The 23,278-nt window shown below is 37.4% G+C and overlaps 2 protein-coding genes across 3 annotated transcripts in view; one reads left to right on the top strand and one right to left on the bottom strand.

The window, feature by feature from the left end:
* Window positions 1–11,831, bottom strand: part of RABL3 (RAB, member of RAS oncogene family like 3) — a 40,115-nt gene extending 28,284 nt beyond the window's left edge. For both annotated transcript variants that reach the window (XM_003795087.3, XM_023516321.1), the window contains exons 1-2: window positions 11,756–11,831; window positions 6,760–6,851 (exon numbers count right to left, since the gene is read on the bottom strand). In XM_003795087.3, the coding sequence (XP_003795135.1) occupies window positions 6,760–6,851; window positions 11,756–11,801 (138 nt within the window). In that variant the 5' untranslated portion in view covers window positions 11,802–11,831. The remainder of the gene's footprint in view (window positions 1–6,759; window positions 6,852–11,755) is intronic.
* A 173-nt stretch (window positions 11,832–12,004) lies between these two features.
* Window positions 12,005–23,278, top strand: part of GTF2E1 (general transcription factor IIE subunit 1) — a 36,127-nt gene continuing 24,853 nt past the window's right edge. Inside the window, exons 1-2 of the mRNA XM_003795086.2 lie at window positions 12,005–12,088; window positions 16,837–17,314. Of these exons, the coding sequence (XP_003795134.1) occupies window positions 16,867–17,314 (448 nt within the window). The 5' untranslated portion in view covers window positions 12,005–12,088; window positions 16,837–16,866. The remainder of the gene's footprint in view (window positions 12,089–16,836; window positions 17,315–23,278) is intronic.

The following is a 23,278-nucleotide window of genomic DNA, read 5'->3' as shown; positions in this document are numbered from 1 at the left end:
TTGGAGGTTGCTGTGAGCTGTAATCCCATGGCACTCTACCCAGGGGGACAGCTTGAGGCTCTGTCTCAAAAAAAAAAAAAATAGAAAACATTAGCTGAGTAAAGTGGTATTTGTAGTCCCAGCTACTCAGGAGGCTAAGGCAGGAAGATGACTTGAGCCCATGAGTTTGAGATTTCAGTGAGCTATAATGACACCATGGCACTCTACCCAAGAGCAAGGAGTGAGAGTCTGTCTTAAAAAACAATAATAACAACAAAAAAAAAACTAGTCTGCAGTCTTGTACAAGCTAACTGTAAGGAAATTCCAACTTAACTTTACCCCAAAGCAAGAGTTTCTCAAGGGAATTGCTGCTGTTACTTCTAAAACGTGGTCATAATCTTTATAACTAACTAGTGACCTCATATTAGTCTGCTTTCAGGGATTTGCACAAAAGCACTCCTTGCAGACACAATCAATAGTCCATCCTCATATACAGGGGACTGCTGAGATAAAGTTTCCTTTGAAAGCTTTGCCACCAGCTATACTCAAGACTTTTATGTCCCTGTTATCCTCAGTGACCATATATGTTGGTTCCTTAACGTTTCCCTCATATTCTCATTCCTAAAATGCTTGTGCTTTCTCTCTCATCTTTTATTCTTCAGCTGTTTCCTTCCTCCAAATGTTAGTATTTCCATTTTCCCTCCAGAATCTTATTCCATGGTTAAAAAATTCCATTATATCCTATCCTCAACCTCACTATATACTAATCCCTATTTCTGAAGAAACAACTTCTCCTTATGCCCTCACAAAAAGCTGCTGTTCATTTTTTTTTCTTTTTTCTTTTTTTTTTGAGATAGAGTTTCAGTTAGTCATCCTTGGTAGAGTGTTGTGGCATCACAGCTCATAGCAACCTTAAACTCTTGAGCTCAAGCGATCTTCGTCTCAGTTTTTCATTTTTAGTAGAGACAGGGTCTCACTCTTACTCAGGCTGGTCTCCAACTTGTGAGCTCAAGTGATCCACCACCTCAGCCTCCCAGAGTGCTAGGATTACAGGCATGAGCCACCATGTCTGGCTCCATTCTTTACCATTCTAATTATCTTGGAACAAAAAAATAGGAAATGCCCTGTTTTCTCTCCAAAGCTACCTCTATCCTTACATTAAAAACAAACAAACAAAGAAAACCCCAAACCCTTGTCGTCTTTAGAGGCTCTGGACCATCAGCTATACTCCTCTTCCCTCTTCAGCTTCATTGTTAATACCTACTAGATTCCTATCACCATCTCATTTTTAGTTTTGCCCCTCTACTCTGTCATTATGCACTACCATATTTGGTTGGAAATCTGACTGCATACCCTACCCAGTGTTCTTCAACGTAGTACTAGGTATTCACCTATCATGGAATCATCTCAGACAGGAGTCCTTAAACTTTTTAAACAGGAGAGACCAGTACACTGTCCCTCAGACCGCTGGAGGGCTGGACTGTGGGCCCCAGGACGAGTCGGCTGCTAAGCAGGACAGGCAGCAGTGGCAAAAACACCCAGCGGGCCGGATAAATGTCCTAGTGGGGCCACATGTGGCCTGCAGGCCATAGTTTGAGGATGCCTGGGACTCTAGGATGAAGGAAGGAAGGGGAGAGAGAGGGGAAGGGAAGTGGGTGGGTGGATAGAGGGAGGGTTAGTAGGGGACCATGCCTATGGAGCATATTCCAAGTATAAGTTGGATCTATCAGATGTAGAACACAAATGTCTTGATGCTGTAATTGGGTAAATGAGGTGAAGGCTATGTTGATTAGTAGGACGTAAGCACTCCAATTTGTACAAATAATCAACACATTGAATCCCATAATGGCATAAATATATTCATGATCTGTATATGATATGTACAAATGACTTAATAAAAAAAAATGTCAGTAAAAAAAATAAATAAAAATAAATGTGTTCAAAAAAAAAAAATAACAGAAGATTCCTGGGTATCATGTATAATTTGGATTCAAAATTATCTGGGGACAAGGCACAAGGATCAAATTAAGAGACAAAGATTGTTAGACTAGTCATCAAAACAAGATTTATTTATATCCTACCATATAAATGAGACATACCATATAAATATGAGGACATAGCAAGTATGAAAGTTAAAAGACATATATAAGATATACCACACAAACACTAACTAAAAATAAGTTGGTTTAGCTATTTTAATATCATACAAGACAGACTTTAAGGCATAGCATATTACCAGATACAGACAGTGACATGTCACAATCATGTTAAATCCCTCAGAAAGCAATCTTAAATTAGTATATACCTAGTAACACAACCTCCAAATACATAAATAAAAAATCAGCAGAATTAAAATGAGGAATAGACAAATCACATTTATAGTTAGAGATTATAACACTCATTGCTGTGTAACTGATGAAAGCAGCAGACAAAAAAATGAGTAGAGATAGAGACAATTTGAACAAAATGATTAACTAGCTTGACCTATTTTACATATTTAGAACTGTATCCCCAACAATTATAGAATATGCAGTCTTTTTGAGGGCACATGAAATATTTATCAAAATTGACCATAAAGTGAGAGACATGGAGTAAACCTCAACAAATTTCAAAGGATGAAGTCATACAGCATTTATTCTCTAAACACAATGAAAGTAAGCTAGAAATCAATATTAAAAGATAATAAACATTGTCAAACATTTGGAATTAAGAAGCACATTTCTGAATAACCCATGAATCAAAGAAGAATTATGGAAATTAGACACTATTTTGAACTGAATGATAATAAACAAAATTTCAGGGTTGTAGCTAAAACTGTACTGAAATAATTTTAGAGTCTGAGAGCTCTAAAAGCAACCCTGAAAAAAAAAATCAATGAAGAAATTACTCATGTTAAAAAGTTAGGAAAAATATAGAAAATTAAACTCAAAGAAAGTATAGACAGAATGAAGAGCACAAATTAATTAAAAAACCCCAAACATATAATAGAGAAAATCAATAAAGCCAGAAATTGATCTCTGATAGACTTATGGTAAGACTGACCAAAAGCATTTTGTAAAAAGCCACAGATTACCCATACCAGAAAAGAAAATGGGATTTCCTCTGTAGGATTTGTACTAACAGTCTTATGGTTCAATTACCTTATTAAAAGATAATTAGAAGACAGAAAAACAACTCTAGGGGCAATAATTTAGTATGAAATGAACAAATTCTTTCAAAAACATAAAAAACTGAAATTGACACAGGAAGAAATGTAGTCATTTTCAAGTTTTCTTTAAGGTTGCTTAAAAATTCTCCACAAAGAAAACCTTAGGTCCAGATGTTTACCTGTAAATTCTTTCAATTATATAAGAAAGGAGTAACACTATATCTTAAACAAACTCTTCCAGAGAATGGATACAGATATAATACTTCCTAACTTACTTTATGAGGCTAGCGTAAGCCTGATACAAAAACTCCATAAAGGAGATTATAAGAAAATGATAGGCCAATCTTTCTCATGAATATAGGTGCAAATATCAGAAAAATATAAATCCAGGGAGATCATAAAGTTCATGTGCAACACTGCACACAATGTATATTAGGAAACTCAATCTAGTGAACATAAAAAGACTAGTACAAGAAGAAAAAGTTGGATTTATTCCAGGATTTCAAGGTTGATTTAACATTTAAAAACAATCAACATAATTACCACAGTAATAGAATTAAGCAGGAAAAGGAGGATTGTCATGAAAACTTGATAAAATTCAATACCTACTCATGACATTAACTCTCATCAAAATAGGAAGAGAAGGACATTTCTTTAATCAAATGCACCTACAAACACTGTTACAGCAAACACCCTACTTAATGATATTATACTGAATATGTCCCATGAGATAAGGAATGAAACAAAGATGCCTGTTAGTGCCACTTCCGTTCAACATTGCACTAGAGTTCAGCTGATTCAGTAAGATAGAGGGGAACAAAACAAGACAAAAGGTGAATAACATGAACAGATTGGGCTCTGGGTGGGGACAGAAAAGAGGCTTAGGAGAGGGATAAAAGAAGGGGCAGAAAAATTAGACTAAAATTCAATTTTAACTTTGTATTGTAAAGCACTAGATCATAACTTTGCATCTATTAAGCTTCTCTGTTGGCTTGGCACTTGTAGCTCAAGTGGTTAAGGCGCCAGCCACATACACCAGAGCTGGTGGGTCTGAATCCGGCTGGGGCCTGCCAAATGATGACAGGTGCAACCAAAACATAGCTGGGCGTTGTGGCAGGCGCCTGTAGTCCCAGCTACTCGGGAGGCTGAGGCAAGAGAATCACTTGGGCTCAGGAATTGGAGGTTGCTATGACCTGTGACGCCACGGCACTCTACCCAAGGTGATAGCTTGAGACTCTGTCTCAAAAAAAAAAAAAAAAGGTTCTCTGTCACTTCCTCCAAACCTGTAGGCTAGATGAAGTAAGTGTTATTTAATTCTATTTTGCAGATGATACAACTAAGCCTCAGACAAATGAACTGATTAAGGTCACTCTAAGAAATAAAAGGCAACAGACCCAGGAAGTGAGTGTTTAAATCTAAGTTTCTTTTCAATACCTCATGCTCTTTCACAGAAGAGCAGCTAGAAAAGTCTAAAGGGGAATTTGTCCAGGACTTGCTACTGGGTCTTCCAAACCTAAAGAAAGCTGCCATGGGATTTAGAAAATGGCAGAATGAAAATATACAGATCTCTCCCACTTCAAACTCACAGAAATGCTACAAAAATATTTTAAGAGAGAATGTGAGACATACAGACATACAGAGGGGACTAACTCAAAAGAAAGTTAAGAGAAGGAAAGGAATATCCCCCAGATGCTAGAAATGAAGAAAAAACTTAAAATCAGAGTGAGAAGCAGGATCTGACACAGACACAGATACAGCTTCAGGGGCTGGTGCCTGGAGTCTTAGTGTCCATGTTAGAATAGCAGACCTGTTTTCCAACGTTGAAGGTAAGAGTATATGTGGGTGAATGATAAAGACTACAGTGTAGTTCCCTTCTTGAAATCTGGACACGGGATGAACTACCCAGTTAGTGAGAAGAGAAAATTGGAAAAATTCTGACCAGGCTCAGGCAAGCAGCAAAAACTTTCTGTCCAGGACCTCAAGGAAGGCTGGTAGAAAGCAGATAAAAGATAAAAGATCTACAAGAAATGAAAACCAGAGGCCTGTACTACAATTGGATGCTAGAGGAATTTATATTATCTAGATGGCATAGAAACCCAGAGCTAAGAAATTGAAATCTTGGGATCCCTGGCAGCAACAGAAATGAAAAGGTGCTGTATAGAGATACTTTCACAACTAGCACCCAGGCCTTCCACAGGGAGAGAGGAAAAGTCCTGCTGAAGATGTGATCATCTTCAAAGAATTACAAACCACACAAGGAGATATACAGTAGCATGTGCCGGCAGTCCCCGAGTTATGAACATCTGACTTATGCACACTACAACTCATGCTTATGAAGGAAGCTATTACATATAGCACATACACATAGGATAACTATCCTCCCTCCAGAAAAAAATAGAACAATCCCAAAGAAACTCACAAAGTATGGTGAAAATGGTTAAAATAAAAAGTAAAACTGTAAGGGAAGACCAGAACATTGTGAAAAATTTTTATACTTGAAAAAGAACCAGAAGGAACATCTGGGAATATAAAAATCATAATTACTTGAAATGAAAACTGAGTAGATGGTGTTAAAAAGCAAATTAGACATAGCCGAAAAGATTCTTACTTAACTGGAAGGCAGATGAGTACGTCATCCAGAGTGCAGCAAGGAGAAATAAGAATAAAAAGTATGACAGTGCAATTTAACTGATATGGGGGACAAAAACCTAAAGCAAGTTCAAAAGAGATAGAAGAAATGAAGAAAGACAGATAATGGATTAAATTTTGAAAAATGAAGACACAACAACTTCTGAATAGGATGAATAAAAACTAATCCACACCTAGTCATAGGTTAGCAAAACTGCAGAATATCAAAGATAAAAAATAATCTTTTAAAGGCAATTAGGGAGAAGACCTTACCTTAAAAAAGACCAATAATTAGTCTGACAGAAGATTTCTAATTAGCAGCAATATAAATCAGAGCCTATGAAACAACAGCTTCAAAGAAAGGAAGGAAAATAATTGTCAATCTAGCTAACTACCATTCCTTCCCTATTTATTTCTTAACTCAAGGAGAGAGATGAACCAGCAGATGAGAGGTGCTTAGTACTAACTGGTATTAGCAAAGACCAACAATACCTAGGCAGATACTTAATTTGACGGAAACTGCACTTGATTCCTAAGAGAATCTCTCCTATGAGATAGAACAGATAACCCAGACATTAGGCTCCAGAAGCTTTTGCTCTTACACTATTATTTATAGCTAGAAGTTGGCAGTCGTAGCGGCCAAGGCTTAGGCAGAATTGCTTATAAGCATGTTAAGTGAACACTAGGCAGTGATTTAAACTGCAGTCTGTGAAATCAGACTCACTGGGTTCAAATCTTAACTCCGCTTTTTATGAGCTGAGTAAATTTGGTCAAGTTACTTTACTTCTCTATGCCTTAGTTTTTGTATCTATGTATCTTACTTTAAAGAAGATAAAACAAGACATGTAAAGCATGTGGCATAGTACCTGGCACATAGCAGGAGCTTAATAAATTTCAGCTATTATTGTTACCTAATCTTGACTGTAGTACTATAATTTGGTCAGGTGGCTTGAAGGAATTATCTTGAAGGATTACTAAAAAAATAAAACGTAAGAGACACATACTCTGACATCCACTGAGCAGCCCACAGTCCATGATGGATTTCCCAGCACCTGATTTTGGCATAGAAGATGAACAAGTGACGATTTCCCAACACCTGTAAAAGACAGAAGAACTCTTGTCACATAAGATACATGCTGAAATCTATTATGGCAAGATAATAAGACTGCGAATACACAAGAATAATGACATGTAAAGCATGGTTGTTCAAAAATTGTTCATACCATACCAACAATATAAGCTTTATTGAATTAAATGAAGATTGTATAGGGAAGTGGTTCTCTCAAATTTAGCCGCAGAATCACCTAGTGAATCACCAACACAGAATGCTACTGTTGACCTCAGACTTTCTGATTTAGCAGATCTGTCACAGGGCCCTGGATGTTGTACTTCTAAAAAGTTCCCAGGTTATACTGATGACACTAGTCCAAGGACCTCACCTTGAGAACCACTGGTCTCAGCCACTTCCATATTAACTAATCTCTTTCCTACTGAATGATTTCATTTAGTTAGCCTATTTTAGAAATGTAGACTCTTAACAGATCTTAGAGGTAATCTCTCTATTCCGCACACCAATGCCAAGGTCCCTTCCATGGTATCCTGTCTTCCAGATTGTGCTTGAACACTGTCAGTGACAGGGACTTGCCATTTCACAATTCCATATTTAGACACTCTAGTTCGCCCACACAGCGATTTTTTAAAAAAGAAGCCAAACATTTAGCCCAGACTTCTTCTTTGGAAAAAAAAGAACAACTCCCTGTTCTACACTACTGCCTTTTACTTTAAGGCAGCACTTTATCTTTCTTTAGATCTTTGGGGCTCAGGGCAATCTAGTTATTAATGCTCAAGATAGCATTCAGAGATCTGTTTGAAGAGGTCAGGGAATGAGCTCTCCTTGTATATCCATGTGTGGAGTTACTTATTCACTGAACAGCATTTTGGGATTCCATTATGACAAGCATAGTTGGGGAATTTTTATGAATCACTAGTTGTATCAAAAATTTACATCATCTTTTTGGGTGCATTACTGTGTATGAACTATCATTTACGTTCATTTTTATTATAAAAATTATATTTACATTTTAGAAAGTATAAAAAATGACAACTATTAACAACATATAGGTTTATTTAATTCCATAAAAGGATTTTTCTATAAGCAGATGGTTATTATGATTATGTACATGGTAAAATTAAAAACAATAAAACAACATAAATCTTTGTTTACAATAGTTTGTTCTATCTTCTCTTCCTTCTTCCTCCTCCTCCACTGGCCTGGTGAATTAATCTTTCAAGACTCAGCATTATTCTCGTTATAATTCTGACTCCACACAGGTTGAACTAAGATTACCATTCGCCATTCTCTGGGCCTCCACTGCACCCTACATTTTCCTACAGAGCATTTAAAACACATTACATGAGAACATTCATAGTTGACCCCCTCCCTACACTGACCACCTAATTTTCATAGACTAGAAACACACCACATGTACATCTCAAATACAGTAGGCCTAGTTTCTATGTTGACCACCGCCATATGTGATCAGTTTGTGACAGTCCCTTGAGTGGTTAACTCACAAAGATTCTATGGTATTACATCTGTTTGTTTATAGATTTTAAGATAGCATTCAGAGATCTAAGTTCCTTGAGGAACTTTAAGACTGGACTCTAGAACTAACATTTGGTTAAGTTCCTTGAGGGTTTTACTTATCTTTTTAATCTCCAGTAGCCAGAATAGAGCCTTAATTAGTATTTATTTAGTGACTATAAGTTTCCATGTTACTACAGAATCTTCATAGTCATGTTTTAATCTCCGCGGTACTTCAGAGAGTAGACAGAACAATTTACTTAACCATTCTCCCATGATTAGATATTTATGGTATTTTGGTATTTTCACTATGCTAGGGAAAATTTTTGTTTCTGTTTAAACCTCTGTCAAAATAAAAATTATATCCTTAGTATACCTACCCAGAAGTAAACAGAGTAAATAAAAAGAAACAAACATTAAAGTTCTTGATATACATTGACAAGTAACTTTCATATGGTTACTCCGCCAACCAGCCATGCACATGAGCCTACAGGTCTTGTTGCAACTCAACAGCATCATCAAGTTGTTTTTTCATATTGGTTAATTTGATAAGAGAAAAAAACTACTTTTAGTCTGCATCTTGCTTTAGTCTGCATTTCTGTACTTTCTGGTAAAGATACTACGTATATATTACGATCATCTTTGCAAATCAGTTGTCTTTCTTATAAATTCTTTGTTGAGGCATTCTGGCCATTTATCAACTAGGTTTTAGTGTTATCAATTTATATGATCTCTTTATATATTAAAATAGTCATTGCATGTAATTGTATAATTGAATCAGACATTTCCCCAAGTTCCCCTTTTTTATTCTTACATACATTTAAGGTTTTTAAACACTTAAAATTATATTTGTCACTGAATTTACTACACTGCATCTGATATCTGTAACCTTTCAGGTATATACATGCATTGTTGATCTGCATTTGCATGCAGATTTACATTGGAGGCACATAACTAGGCATTTGGTCACCAGCTTGATGCAAGGCTTAAGTCCTAGTTTAGCTTAATTGTGTCACACAGTAATACTGTATAGCTCTCTGTGAATTAACTGCTTTGGGTGAGAACATTGGATAAAATTTTAAACAGTAAGAACAGTCAAAGTACTAGGGAATAGTGGCTAACTATTCATTTCTTTAATATTTTCGAGAAGTTCAATTATCTGTTTTTACTGTTAGAATTAAATTAGATCAAAAGATGCACTTGATTTGTTTGGAGAAAAAATGGCTCAATATAACTAAATAAATGTCAGCTCCAAATATAGCTGTTGGAAATGTGTTAAACTCATCTAATCTCTCAAAGAACAAAGAGAACAGAGTATGTTAGTGAGATTTTCAGGATTTCTTACTAAATTACCAAATATCTCTATAGGATATAAAATAAGCCTCTAAATCTCAAGTCATTACTTTATATATTTGTGAAACACTCAAAATTTCAAGGATGATATGGTCTTTATTAAAAAATAAAGTTTGAATGCAAAGGCAGATGAACTATTAAAAGTATGTTAAATTGCTCTACTTTTAAATAGCTGTTAAAAGGAAACTGATAAAATGACAATTACTAACTTTGCACATACAGCCTAATATCAAAAAATGTGTAATAAGATAAATCACTTCTGATGTGCACAGCTGTGTCTTCTGTTTTACAACTAAAACACAATGAGAAAAAAGAAATCTTACTAATTGTCTGATGACTTTTCTACATTTAACACAGCAGCCAATTCTACTATCCTTTAAGTCATGTATTGATTCCACAATTATAAGCCCAGCACCCAAAACAGTGTCAGTGGCGGGGCAGGGGGAGAATGAATTGAATTGCCTTGTTACAACAGTTTGAAACATGAAGGGACTGTTGGATACAATAGAAAGGGAATATAGAGAATAGGGAATAGCCACTTAATATATCAAGAAGAACTGTGTTAGTTCTATAGTCCAGTCTTAAATTCTACTTGGAGATACTTGCCAAGTCTCTCAGGCCCCAGTAACTGAGTGATTTTATTAACTTCAGCATCACTTCAAGCTGTATGATGGAAGCAATGAAGTTGACACAAATTACGATTATGTCCATAGAATTTCATAAGGCAACTTTCTTAGAGGAATATTACAATAAATAATGCTCTCTATACTATGAATGGCAATATGAAAACAGCCTTAACCGGCTTGGCACTGGTAGCTCAAGCGGCTAAGGCGCCAGCCACATACACCGGAGCTGGCAGGTTTGAATCCAGCCTGGACCTGCCAAACAACAATGACAACTGCAACCAAAAAAATTGCCAGGCGTTGTGGTGGGTGCCTGTAGTCCCAGCTACTTGAGAGGCTGAGCCAAGAGAAAGGCTTGAGCCCCAAAGTTTGAGGTTGCTGTGAGGTGTGATGCCATGGCACTCTATCCAGGGCAACAGCTTGAGACTCTGTCTCAGAAGAAAAGAAGAAGCAAAAAACAAAATATCCTTAACCTTCATCTCCCCACTTAAACAGTTTCTGTTAGGCTAGTTTTCAAGCTTTTTGAGGTATGTCCTCTCCACCTTCAAGTACATGCTCAAAGGTCAACTCCAGAAGAGTGCATCTATAAAATGCAAGGTAAGCATTTATTTAAGTTCTTAAAGACAGCTGGATTGGAGGTTATGATGAAAAAATGAAGGGTAATGAGGTCAGAAGTGAAAGTGCATACTTAAACTGTAGTTCTCAAATGTGCAGGTGTCAAAAAAAGAATTTTAACACTAAGATTAAATCGGACTTAGCATTAAGTCCTAGCTGCTTCAGAATGTGACTGTTACCTTAATTTCTCTATTTCCTACAGTCTAGCACGTGAGAGGTTTTCAGCTGAGATCAAATGAGAACAAGGAAATCAAGCAGTCCAATTAAAACAGGATTTCATAGAATATAGCTTAGTGCCTAAGTGCGAGAACTCTGATTCAAACTGATTGTCATTTACATCTGTCTCATTTTTCTTATCTCTAAAATGCTATAATAGGATCTCAGAATTAAACGAATTAATTTACGCAAAGCACCTGCCAACATCATTCTTAGTGCACGTTTGATATCCTTGATGAACAAAATCACTGTAAGTTACAGCCCTTTAATTTCTGTACCCTCAGCACAGCGTCCTACATAATAATCAACGCTTATATATATATATCTTAGAACAAAAGAACTGACAACATACTCTAGCCTGGAGTTGCCACGAGACAGACTGAGAAAAAGCCTGGAAGAGGAAGAGCTGAGATTCAGAGCCCCCCATCGCGCGACGCCACCTCTCCGTCAAAGGGAGCAAAGTCCTCTGGGAAGTGTAGTCTTTAGGCCCTGCAGGGACTTCAGCCACAGGCCGTAGACCCAGGAAGTTGAGTGGATAGCAGTGGTTGGGGAGGGCTATTGGATAACTCAAAAGTGTGGGGAGCCCCAGAGGTGCGTTAAGCGGCTCACCTGAATCTCCTAACACCAGTACCTTCACCCGATCCAAGGATGCCATCTTGCCACTGCCTCCGCGGGGTTAACGCCTGTTCCGGGATTCTAGGCCAATCAGAGCTGGGCATGGAGGGCAGGCCCTTCAGTTTTATTGGCCAGTAGGAGCGTGACTGTCTTGATTGAAGGCTTCGCTGTACTGATTGGCTGTTCTGGTTAAAGTTAGCGGGTGGTTTCCAAAGCTGGTCGCAGGAATAAAGCGTTTTCTTTGTCGCACAAGTGGCATGACTCTTTTAAGCCGGTAGTTGAATCGCTGAGGGAAGCTGTAGTGGGAGTATTCGAAGATTCGCTTCGGTAAACCTTGTTCCCTGCTTCTTGCCCCCAGTTCCTTGGCTTGGCTTCGCGTTTCATGGTTTCCCCTGTTTTTCTCTCCCTTTTAAACTATCTTCCTCTCGTTAGTTACCCTCTTGCCTTAGTCCTCTTCTTGGTCCTTCAAAGAACCATTGACCCTGGAAAGGCCCGTGTACGACAGACTTGGCTGCGCCGAGTGTGGCAGTGACCCCTTTGGGAGAGTCCGAGGGAGTCTGGGGTCTTGCACGCCATGGGGAGGAATGAACATTACTGAACGCGGCTCATAGAAGACAGCTGGGTCCGGAGGTTTCGCAGTAGTCTGCTGCTGTAGGTAGGAAGGCTTGGAGAGTGTCATGAAATGTGGTTAACTGAAAACCCGCAGTTACGTGTATAGAATTAAAGTTCTTCTAGAACCGAAATAGTCCACCGGACCAGGACTTCCCACATCTACTCCTTTCTCCTTTTATTCTCCACCCTGCAGTCATCATAATCTTTTAACATTGCAAATTTGATCCAGTCACCTCCTCCCTAAAACAATTTTGGAAGTTTAAGAAGACAGTCAAAAGCTTGGCTATTTCTGTTATAAAAGCAGGGGTGGAGGAAGTGAATTGGGGGAGGGGGGACTTGGCAAGATGGGCCCTGTTGTAAAAACACGTGCGTAGGAGATGCCTTGTAAGTACTTGACTAGCTGTTCCTAGATGCAGGAAATCCATTGGTGAACAAGATGAAGCTCCTGCTCTTAGAGACAAAGTGCAAGAAGGGGAAAGACCTATGGGAACATGTGTAGGGGATCATCCTAGGCTATCATGGGTTATCCGGGAGGGTCTTTAAGAGGAAATGTCGTTTGAGACTTGAAGAATGATTAGGAAAAGGGGGTGTAGGGGTAGAGGGAACAGCATGTACAAGGGCCTGGAAGTGGGGAAAGCATGTGTGGCTCATTTTGCCAGTGTGGTTGGATAAGAGACCTTGGGGGCAGAATACCTTCTTTTCAACTTTGTTTCTTCTGCTCCAGGCCTGGTGCACAATAGTCCTTAAATGCATGATTAGAATACCTGGGGTCTGGACTGGGTAGAGGGGTAGGTCGTGAGAGCTGCCTGATGGACTATATAGATAAAAAGAAGAAACCGGGGCCCTGAGAAGTCCCACATTCAGAAGTCTCCAGAGACCAGCCACACTCCTTCCCTAACAGTGTCACCAGCTATTGAGCTTTATCTTGTTTCCATGTGGGAAGGTGGGCTTACTTTTTCCCTCAGATATTTCCAATTTTCAAGAAAAGCCAGCAGTTGAAATTTATGTGAACTCTCACAATTTTTAAATGTTGGCAGCTAATTCAGAAAAATTTCAGTACATTTTCTGGGTGAAAGGGTATGTGCCAGCTGCTTGTTTGAGACCTTAGTAATTTAAGAAATCCAGAGATTGAGTGAGTTTTGCAGGAGATTCAGCATGAGTGTGGAAGAAATGGTGGAGGAGAGAAAGCAGTGGTCAGGAAGTAGGATTTCAGAACGTGGAGATCTTGAGCAAGCTTGATTTCATTATACTACTGTCCTATGTATTTCCTCAAAGACAGGCATCTCAAAGTGAATGCTTCATCTTCCAAACTTATTGCTCTTCAGGTGTTACTTATTTCTCATTGTAGAACTTTTCTTGGTTACACTGGCTCAAAATAAGGAGCTCTTTTTTTTTTTTTTTTTGGTTGCCATTTGGCTGGGGCCAGGTTCTAACCCCCCACCCTCGGTATGTGGGGCTGGTCTGGTGCCCTACCCACTGAGCCACAGGCGCTGCCCCAAACAAGGAGGTCTTTAAGATTTTTTTCTTATTCCAGTACTCTATTTCAAATATATCGTTGGGTCTTTTGTTTGTGTTATAAGTTTCATTTATCCTATTTTCTTTCAGTTGTTTGCTGTCTTCCTTAGTTTATTGGCATAATTTTCTAATACTTCCACAGTGACTCCACCTTCACTTGGCTGGTCTCCAGAGACTTCTGAGTGTGTCCTCTCAGTGCCCTTATTTTTCTTTTTATCTACTTGGTCCATCTCGCAGCCTTACCTACCTTCCTACTCAGTCCAGACCCACATGTATTCTAAATATACAAACATTTAAGGATACCATGTACCAGGCATGGAGACACAAAGTTGAAAAGAATGCACTCTCTGCCCTTTGTCTACCCATTCCAGCCTCATATCCAGCCACATACCCTGAATTCCTCATATTGCTGTGTCACTTTTCTAAGTAGGGGATCTTATCATGAATCTCAATACTTAAACTCTCAGGCCAGAGCACTCTGCTTGAATCATCTCATTTTGTCCATACATTGACCTTATGAGGAAGGCACTGTTGATTGCTTTCTGTAAAGGAAGAAACCAAGGCTGAGAATTTTCTGGGATCATTGGATAAGAAATAGTAGAACTAGGATTTGAAACTTAACTGTTGGATTGCTGAGTCCTGATGTCACTCTCTTGCTCTGATCTTCAGGGCTCCCTAAGGTGTTTCAGGCAAAAGAAACAGGCTGGGCAATAAGTGGCACAGGGACCTCTTCCATGCAGGATGGGCGCTAGCGGGATATGCAGTAGTCAGGGACCCGGCACTCTGGAGCAGTGGTGAGGGACTTCTGTATATTGGAGTCACCTAAAGAGCTTTTAAAATTTGTGTGATGACTTATCTGGCCCTCTAGACCAACTGAAACAATGGGAATAGGGCCCAGGGTCAGTATTCTAAAGATCCTCTTTAGATGATTCTACTTTACAGCCAGGGTTGAGAACTATTAATCTGGAGAATGGCGTGTATAAGTTAGGGAGTGTGGGAGAGAAGAATACAATAGTAGGAAATAATAATGGAAAAATAGATTATGTTGACATTTGTGTATCATTCTTTTGTCTGTTCAGTGTTTCTGAAGCCATAAGTTGTGTTCTACCAACTTTTGAGTATATAGAACAAAATCCAAAACTGGGTTCAAGTGTACTGCTGTATAGACTATTGGAAAGGAGAACAAATGTGTTCAGGAGTGTGCAACTGTACTATTTTGTTGCTGAACCTAAGCACTTGCCTGGCATCCTTAGGCCCTAGGATGACAGGAAGGCTCCAAAACCATAGTTTTGAATCTAGTTGCTACTTTGTTGTATCTTCTGCCCATGTATTTACAGTTTAAAGTACAATTTTATTGTAACTGACTTTCCTTTTACCTTCACTTATAGGTAGGGCTTTATATCTTTTTCTCCAAAAATGTATGCATAGGTTGGTTATTTAGAAATTTCTTTATAGTATAGTACTGTGAATATCAAAATATTTCTAAAAAGGAGTATTAAATCTGATAGGGTTGACAACCATTGATTTAGAATAAAAGGATGGTTGAAACTGTTTCCCACTGAAATAGTTCAGTGGAATGTCTCTATTAAAAATTTCCCTAGGAAATAGGGAAACTTAACTTGATAGCCTAGCCATTCTTAGTTGGGAACATGTTTTTTTTTTTTTTTTTTTTTTTTTTTTTGAGACAGAGCCTCAAGCTGTCCCCCTGGGTAGAGTGCCGTGGCATAGCTCACAGCAACCTCCAACTCCTGGGCTCAAGCGAGTCTCCTGTCTCCGCCTCCCAAGTTGCTGGGACCACAGGCGCCCGCCACAACGCCTGGCTATTTTTTTTTTTTTTTGGTTGCAGCCATCATTGTTGTTTGGCAGGCCCAGGCTGGATTCGAACCCACCACGTTAGGTGTATGTGGCTGGCGCCTTAGCCACTTGAACCACAGGTGCCGAGCCAGGGGAACATGTTAAATTAAGATAAAACCTGTCCCTATAAACTTTCCTAAGCACTTTAATTACCTTCTTGTTCATTAATCACGATAGCCCCATTGAGCTAGTTGTTACTATCCTTATTGTCAGAGAGTAAAGTGTGGCTTGATTTTAAGGGATTTGCTCAGGATCACACAGCTACCAAAACATATTCTAACTCAGTTCCAAAGCCCAGGTTTTTTAACTAAATCACATGCCAGTATGAGTTTTGAGAAGACAGCTTTCTGGGCCATGGTATGGCTTCTACTTTGCCCTATAAGAGATCTAGTATTTAAAGATATCTTGTACTCTCCTCCCTTTCTCCCTTCCTTTCTTCCTTTTTAAGGATTAGATGGTCTTTACTTACCAGATTTAACTTTTCAAGGTTGGTACAACTGTCTGTATCTAATTATTAATTTCTTTCAGCTTTACAACAGTTAATGATTTGGCCAGATACCCCAATTAGTGATTACTTAATGTGTTTATTGGTTTATTGTGATTTTATTATGAAAACATGACTATGTAAAATATCCTAGAATTTTGATAGGAAAATTTTACTCAAGAGAAAAAAAATAAAGACACTTTAAGGATATTTTAACTGCTAGGTTTCTTTGAGTTTCCAACTTTACCAAAGATCGCTATCATTAAGAATAGTGATCACTTCATTTAACATTTTTGTGTTGCTTTTCTGAAAGTGGACTTGACATAATATATCATTTTTTAAAATAAGTGTCACTTTTTAGAATCAAACACACCATACAGATCACAAAAATAACCCTTTATGAAATAAATTCTTTTGTGTGCCCTAAAGGAAGATTTTGTTCTTTGTTAAATGCTTAGGTATTAGTTTTCTAAAACAATGTTTGAGTACCTTTGTGGCACTCCAGTGATAGTGGTAACTATCAGCTACGAGTAACAGGTTGACTATTCTAGATTAGAATGATTACCATGTCCTTATATCTGGCTAATTTTCTCTTCTTTCCTGAATTCAGTGTATTTAAAGTTGGAATTTGCTGCTAAACATGGCGGACCCAGATGTCCTCACCGAGGTTCCAGCAGCATTGAAGAGGTTAGCCAAGTATGTAATACGGGGATTTTATGGCATTGAGCATGCCTTGGCCTTGGACATCTTGATTCGGAACCCCTGTGTGAAAGAAGAAGATATGTTGGAGCTGCTCAAGTTTGATCGGAAGCAACTTCGATCAGTTTTGAATAATTTAAAGGGAGACAAGTTTATCAAATGCAGAATGAGGGTAGAGACTGCTGCGGATGGGAAAACCACTCGCCATAACTACTATTTTATCAATTACCGTACTCTCGTTAATGTGGTAAAATATAAATTGGATCACATGAGAAGGAGGATTGAGACGGATGAGAGAGATTCCACCAACCGGGCCTCCTTCAAATGTCCTGTCTGTAGTAGTACTTTCACAGACTTAGAAGCTAATCAGCTCTTTGATCCCATGACAGGTGAGATTTATCCAGTTTGTGAATCAATCATTAATTTTTTCTTCTTTAAACAACCCATGAATGATGTGACTTTCTTTCAAGTAAAATAAAATGTGTACCCTTTTTACTCTTAAATTGACTTATCTAACTTTGAAACTTTCATATATGTCATCAAGACAGTGAATGGGTTAATGTGAGTTATAGCTTAGTTAATCTTATTGCCCTGTTTGGAGGTCTTAACTACTTTGAGAAACCTTTGCAAACACTTTCTCCTTCACAAAGGAGTATACTCATTCCATAGGGTTTTCTCATCTACGACTGTCCTCCCTCTGCCCCTGTCCTGACCCCTACTCCTACCTACTCCTATCCCTCATTTATAGCTGCAGCCTAATCTGAATGAAGGGTTGACTTCTCTGCCATTTTGAGGCTATTTTGTAATAGTTTTGCTTTTGACCTCTTTATTCAACAAATATTGGAGCACTTCCTTGTGCCAGTTGCCACTGGATAGTTACAATACAGTGTATTTAAATGCTTTGTTAGTAGAAGTAGAAAGGGAGGTCAGGAGTTTGCAACAAGGGCATATAATGTGGATTTGGGGAAGGCCTCTGGTAGAAGTTACTGAGACCTACAAAATAGTATGTTAGCCAGAGAAAATAAGGGAAACCCTTTACAAGTTAAGTGGATATATATTTAGTATCTCTTAGCTATGCATTATTAATGGAAGACAATTGTCAGCAAGGTAAACAATTTGTCCCATTTAATTATTTTCCTTAGAATGTAGAAAACATGCATTTTCTGAAAACGTAGTGTGTCTACCATTTAACATGAGAAACTTTAAGGTCTGGGTTGTACAGTTATTTTATCTTATTTATAAACTGGAAAAGAGACTACAGTTTTGCTCATTACTCAATTGATTAATTTTTTTATTTTCTAGAGATAAGAATCTAGAGGGAATCAATGTTAGATTGTCCTTTTGTTACAATTGAATTTAAGACTATAGGTTATTTTTTATAGTTCTGTTTTTTAAAAAACTATATCTGAGAAGTTTAAGCTTTCACACATGAAACATTTTGTTATAAAAAATTAAAGATTTTTGTACTTCTAAAAAAATTTCAGATTAATATGAGGGTCTAATTAGGTTACAGTGTTTGCATTTGTTAGGTAAAATCTCTATTGTACATGTTTTATTTTCTAATTTTTTAATAATTATGTAGGGTACATTTTAAATAAATTTTTAAAAAATGAGAAATAACTCCAATATCAATTAAGATTACTGTATCAACAAAAAGAACTAGAGAGAACCTGTGACCTTTGTTTTTCTTATTTACTGTGAAGCAGTGATTTTGGATGAGAAGTTACTAAAAGGATTCACATTTGCATTAAGCATTTAATTTGTCTGAACCTATTTCACCTTGAAAGGGCTTAAATAGGAGAGATCTTCATTATAAGAAAATCTTAACCATCTGGGTATAAGAATTCTTAAGTGTGCTACAAAAGATGGCTGTAGAATGTATCTAGAGCTCTTCAAAATATACTAGGAAGGTCTCATGATTCTTGCCACTCACTGTAACAGATTTCTTGAAGGACCTCTGGGTTTGGTTTTGTGATTCTCTGCAGATGTTGGTGTTAGACAGTGGTCCTGTCTTCATCACTCTAGACTGCAGTGGAAGGTGTTAGTTATCCAGTCTCTCAGGGTAATCTAATGTAATGTGCTTCTACTACATTTATTCATTATTTGAGTCTTATTTAATTTCATGAAACTTTCTAAAGGGAGATGATTTCACTACTTCTGTATCAGTATTTAGAAAATTAATCCATGACGCTGTTTGAATTTCACCTAGGGTTCATGTCAGAATGAAACTAGCTGTAATTGATAAATGGCCCATGGAAGAGATGGCCCAATACCCCCAGTGTAGTCATAGGTTTTTGAATCAGGGAGTTAGGGTAAAGGGCATGGAAGTATTTTACACAAGAACGCTAAAACTGAAAAGTTCATTGTGGCTAGTTTGAACAGAGACTTTATTTTCAATATGAGGGCTCTGGTTGGCACGAAGGTGGAAAGGAGGGGTGTAGGAGAGCAAGAATAAGTCAGTTTGATATCACTTGGGAGGGTGTCCTGTCAGCCAACACTGATGTTCGACTTAATTGGTAGTCATGTCCCTACAGTGAAGTCTGAGGTATCATGATTGAAAATTTGTAATGATTGGAGATCCTGATTCTGAGAATATGCTTTTAATTGCAATTTGACTTTTATTAGGACTTTCCTTTAAGGAAAAAATGCAATTAGGTGACCTCAGGCCCCAGTTGCTTGTCAGTTCTGGTGTTTTTGGTTGACTTACTATTGATACCCAACACCCTCCCTTCGCATATATATTCCCTTTATATACTTTTGTGTTTTTCTCTGACTCCTTCCTGTTTTGCTCAGTCATCATCCCTCCATCATCTCCTACCCCACCACCAAGAAGAAATGAGTAATAAAAATCCCGTATACATGTAGTGGGGTGAAGGGAGCTTTCTCTGCTGTAATGTTTATGCTCTGAATTGGTAGTTTGCAGTTTCTTCCCTAAGCCCAGTCCTATAAAAACCTATCCAATTTCCTGGTTGCTGTAGGAGATTGACGTTATTTCTAACCATACTGACCAAGTGTTGGGGGTGTCTGATGGGCTTCTGTCTCCGTTTGTTTTTGTCATTTCTTAGATTGAACTGTGTTTTGGATTATTCAGGAATTGGATTTGAAGCCTTCCAGACTTTACTGTGTTGTGATAAGTCCTTAATTCAAGTGTATGTTTAGGCAGCTTTCTGCCACAGGACAAAGGGTAGTAACTCCTAGATGAGCTCCAGAGGACTACCTCGAAAACTGAACCCAGCAAGGATTGTTTTACCATCGTTAATTCACACATAAGTCAGTGATCTTCCCATTGCAGTTTATAGCTTTTCCCTGTGCATCTCTGCTTTTCCTAAAGATTGTAAATTTTCTCTATACTTTCCATTCAGAATTTGCTTTTGGTATTTCTGGGTTGAACTCTTTTCAAATATTTGGTGTTTGGCATATGTGGATATTTTATTTCATTAAAATGGAATAGCCTAGCCTTTGCTTACTAGACCCTGGTTTCAGAAGCTTAATCAGGCAAAACCAGCTGTTTTAAGTTTCTGACATTGGGAAGGGGGGATTATGTAATCAAAACAAAACATAACTTGAAATCCCTCAATGAATCAGCAAGAGAGCATCTTGTGTTTCATAAATGCGTGTTTTAGATTTAGCAAGCTTTCTGACCATTTAAATAGACTCTGTATTTCTATTTTGGCAATTTTAACCATGGGTGATTTAATTAATGGCACTTCTAAGTTAAGTTCAGCAACATGCTTCTCCAAAGTGGGGGGGGGGGGATCTTATTCTCTTTTTAGATGTTAAGGCTAGATGATTTGGAAATAGCGTTATGTTTTCCATTTTTAGTCTAAAATTATGCAACCATAATGCCAGAGAAACATTTGAAGAGAAAAAAAATCACCCACAAAACCACCAGCCTTTTACATATTACCTATAATTACAATTATAGCCTAGAATTGTTTGTGATCTCTTGGTTCCTTAATGTACCAAACTCTCTTGTTTTGATGTAGGGTTCGAAATACGGTAGGTGTCATTTTTCCCATTTAGCAGTGAGACTATTGGGCAAAAGAACATAGTTTTACAGCTCCTGTGAAGGTATGTATGGCCCTGTAGTTTTATTATAGGTGGAACAAAATTGATAGGTGTTTGAATTAGAAATAATTTGGGAGCCCCTGTTACTGAATTTACCTAGAGACCTAGGATTGCATTTTTAATAAACTTTGAGATAAGAGAAAATTTAAATTCTTTAAAAGATATTTTATACATATGTATTTAATAACATCTTAGAAATAGGAATTTAGCGATTAGTTCAACTCATCAAATGATGTGTAAATGCATGTACGTGACTGTGCTGTACTCTGTGATTGGGAGGAATCTGGGGATATACAGATTGTTAGAATGTTTTAGATTGAATAGAAGGGAAGAAAATGATACCTTTTGTGGAGTTTCAGCTTGTTTTGTATGGCTCCATGAAAAAGACTTTTGAGACAGATTTTAGGATTAGCATAAAGAAATTTTTAATAGTTAACTCAAAATACGTGTCTAATAACTATTAAGAGTAGCTAACAATGGGAATAGGCCTCTTCCAGCAATAAATTTTGAGAAATTTGGATTATTTAAGTAAACTTGGTATTTACTTGGAATATTTGTATAAAAAAGTTTGAGATTAAATTGTTTAGTCCCTTCTTACTTAGTGACTAATCTGTTTGGACAGATCAGTTTCCTGATTCCCCATATCATTGGAATTCTTTTTCTGTTTCCTTAACCTAACATTTTAAAACTATTAGGGTCCTATACTTGTGAACCTTTCAAAGATTTATTAATATTTGCCTTCATAGGGCAGGCTGCTTTTCCTGTCTCCATCTCTTACTGCTTAGGACAGGAGATGTCTTGTAAGCAATGTTTTCAATTCCTAAAATACTAAAAACACAAACACAGAAATATTTTTAGGATTGTTTTGCTCAGTTGTTGAGTCCTCATCTTACCCAGGACAAATTAATTAGAAAATTATACCAGAAAGCTCAAAGGTATGGATTATTTTTTGGTGGGGGGGAGCAATTATTAGAATAAGTTAAATATATATAAACAAGTCATGGAAAGTTTGTAAGGAACCAATATCATCCCTTTATCCTTCCCTCTCTTCCCTTTAAGTTTAAAAATTTTGCTTTTAATTGAGGATTTGAGAGCTTTTTAAAAGAATACCTTTTGTATTTTAATGCCAATTACATAAGAACTAATTTGTGAAAGGTTGCTTTTTAGTTTTGATGCTGGCATACAGTATTCTGTTGGTTATTGTCTTTCAAGTAGTCATAACAAAACCAGACTTTTTGCCTGCCTATAACATGTTGAGAGGAATTTGATTTAAGCCTAATTTAGAGAATGTATTGCAAGTTTTAATATTCATTCAAATGCCATACTTCAATTTGTTTTTCGTTGTTGTTGTTTTTGCCACTACCCCACTCCTCAGCAGTGTACATTTTTCCCCCTTATAATGAGTTCTAGAATCTAAGAATGATGCATGATTAGACCAAATCTAGATAAATGTCCATTTAAGGAAGGACAGAAGCCAATTTTATTGGTAAATTGAATTTTAGGGAATGATGTGGTTCTGCGTATATTTGAGGTTTTCTGGATTTCAAAAAATATTAAGCCTGCTTTTTTTCCCCCTTTTGCATGCAAATGAATATTTTACAGTTTAAGTGTTTGGTGAATTAAAGGATGATTTTTCAAATTCCTTTTTATAGATAAAGTACTTATGAAATACATAACTATGTTGCTGTCATATATATTTCTATTTGATAGTAGCAATTCCTTTTTCTATACATTTTCCCTTGCCTAACTAAACTGAAGAAATTTACCTTATGAAAATAAAGTTTGGAAATTAGAATAAGAGTTGACTTTTGGGGATTTCAGCATTTGACTAAACATTTTAATTTATATCCTGAACATTAAGAGTTACTGAGGTTATAACAAAGGACTTAATGCTTTCAAAGAATAGCCCAGGAATAACTGTAAAACTTTTGCATATTGAGTAAGAGGGAGTTGAATGCTTTTGGAAGGTCAAAATAACATTGGTTTTCCTTCTCTTAAAGATACATAAATTGGCTGGGTCTGGTAGCTCACACTTGTAATCACAGCACATTGGGAGGCCAAGGAGGCCAAGAATTCTAGACCAGCCTAGGTAACAAAGCAAGACCCTGGCTCTGCATTTAAGTATATTTTTATTTTTTTTTATTTTTTATTTATTTATTTATTTTTTTTTGAGACAGAGCCTCAAGCTTTCCCCCTGGGTAGAGTGCCATGGCATTACAGCTCACAGCAACCTCCAACTCCTGGGCTCAAGCGAGTCTCTTGCCTCCGCCTCCCAAGTAGCTGGG

Source organism: Otolemur garnettii, unplaced genomic scaffold (genome assembly GCF_000181295.1).
Source record: "Otolemur garnettii isolate 467f Iridium unplaced genomic scaffold, OtoGar3 scaffold00089, whole genome shotgun sequence".
NCBI lineage: Eukaryota > Metazoa > Chordata > Mammalia > Primates > Galagidae > Otolemur > Otolemur garnettii.
Note: the sequence above shows the minus strand (reverse complement) of the source record. Positions and strands in the feature narration are given on the sequence as shown.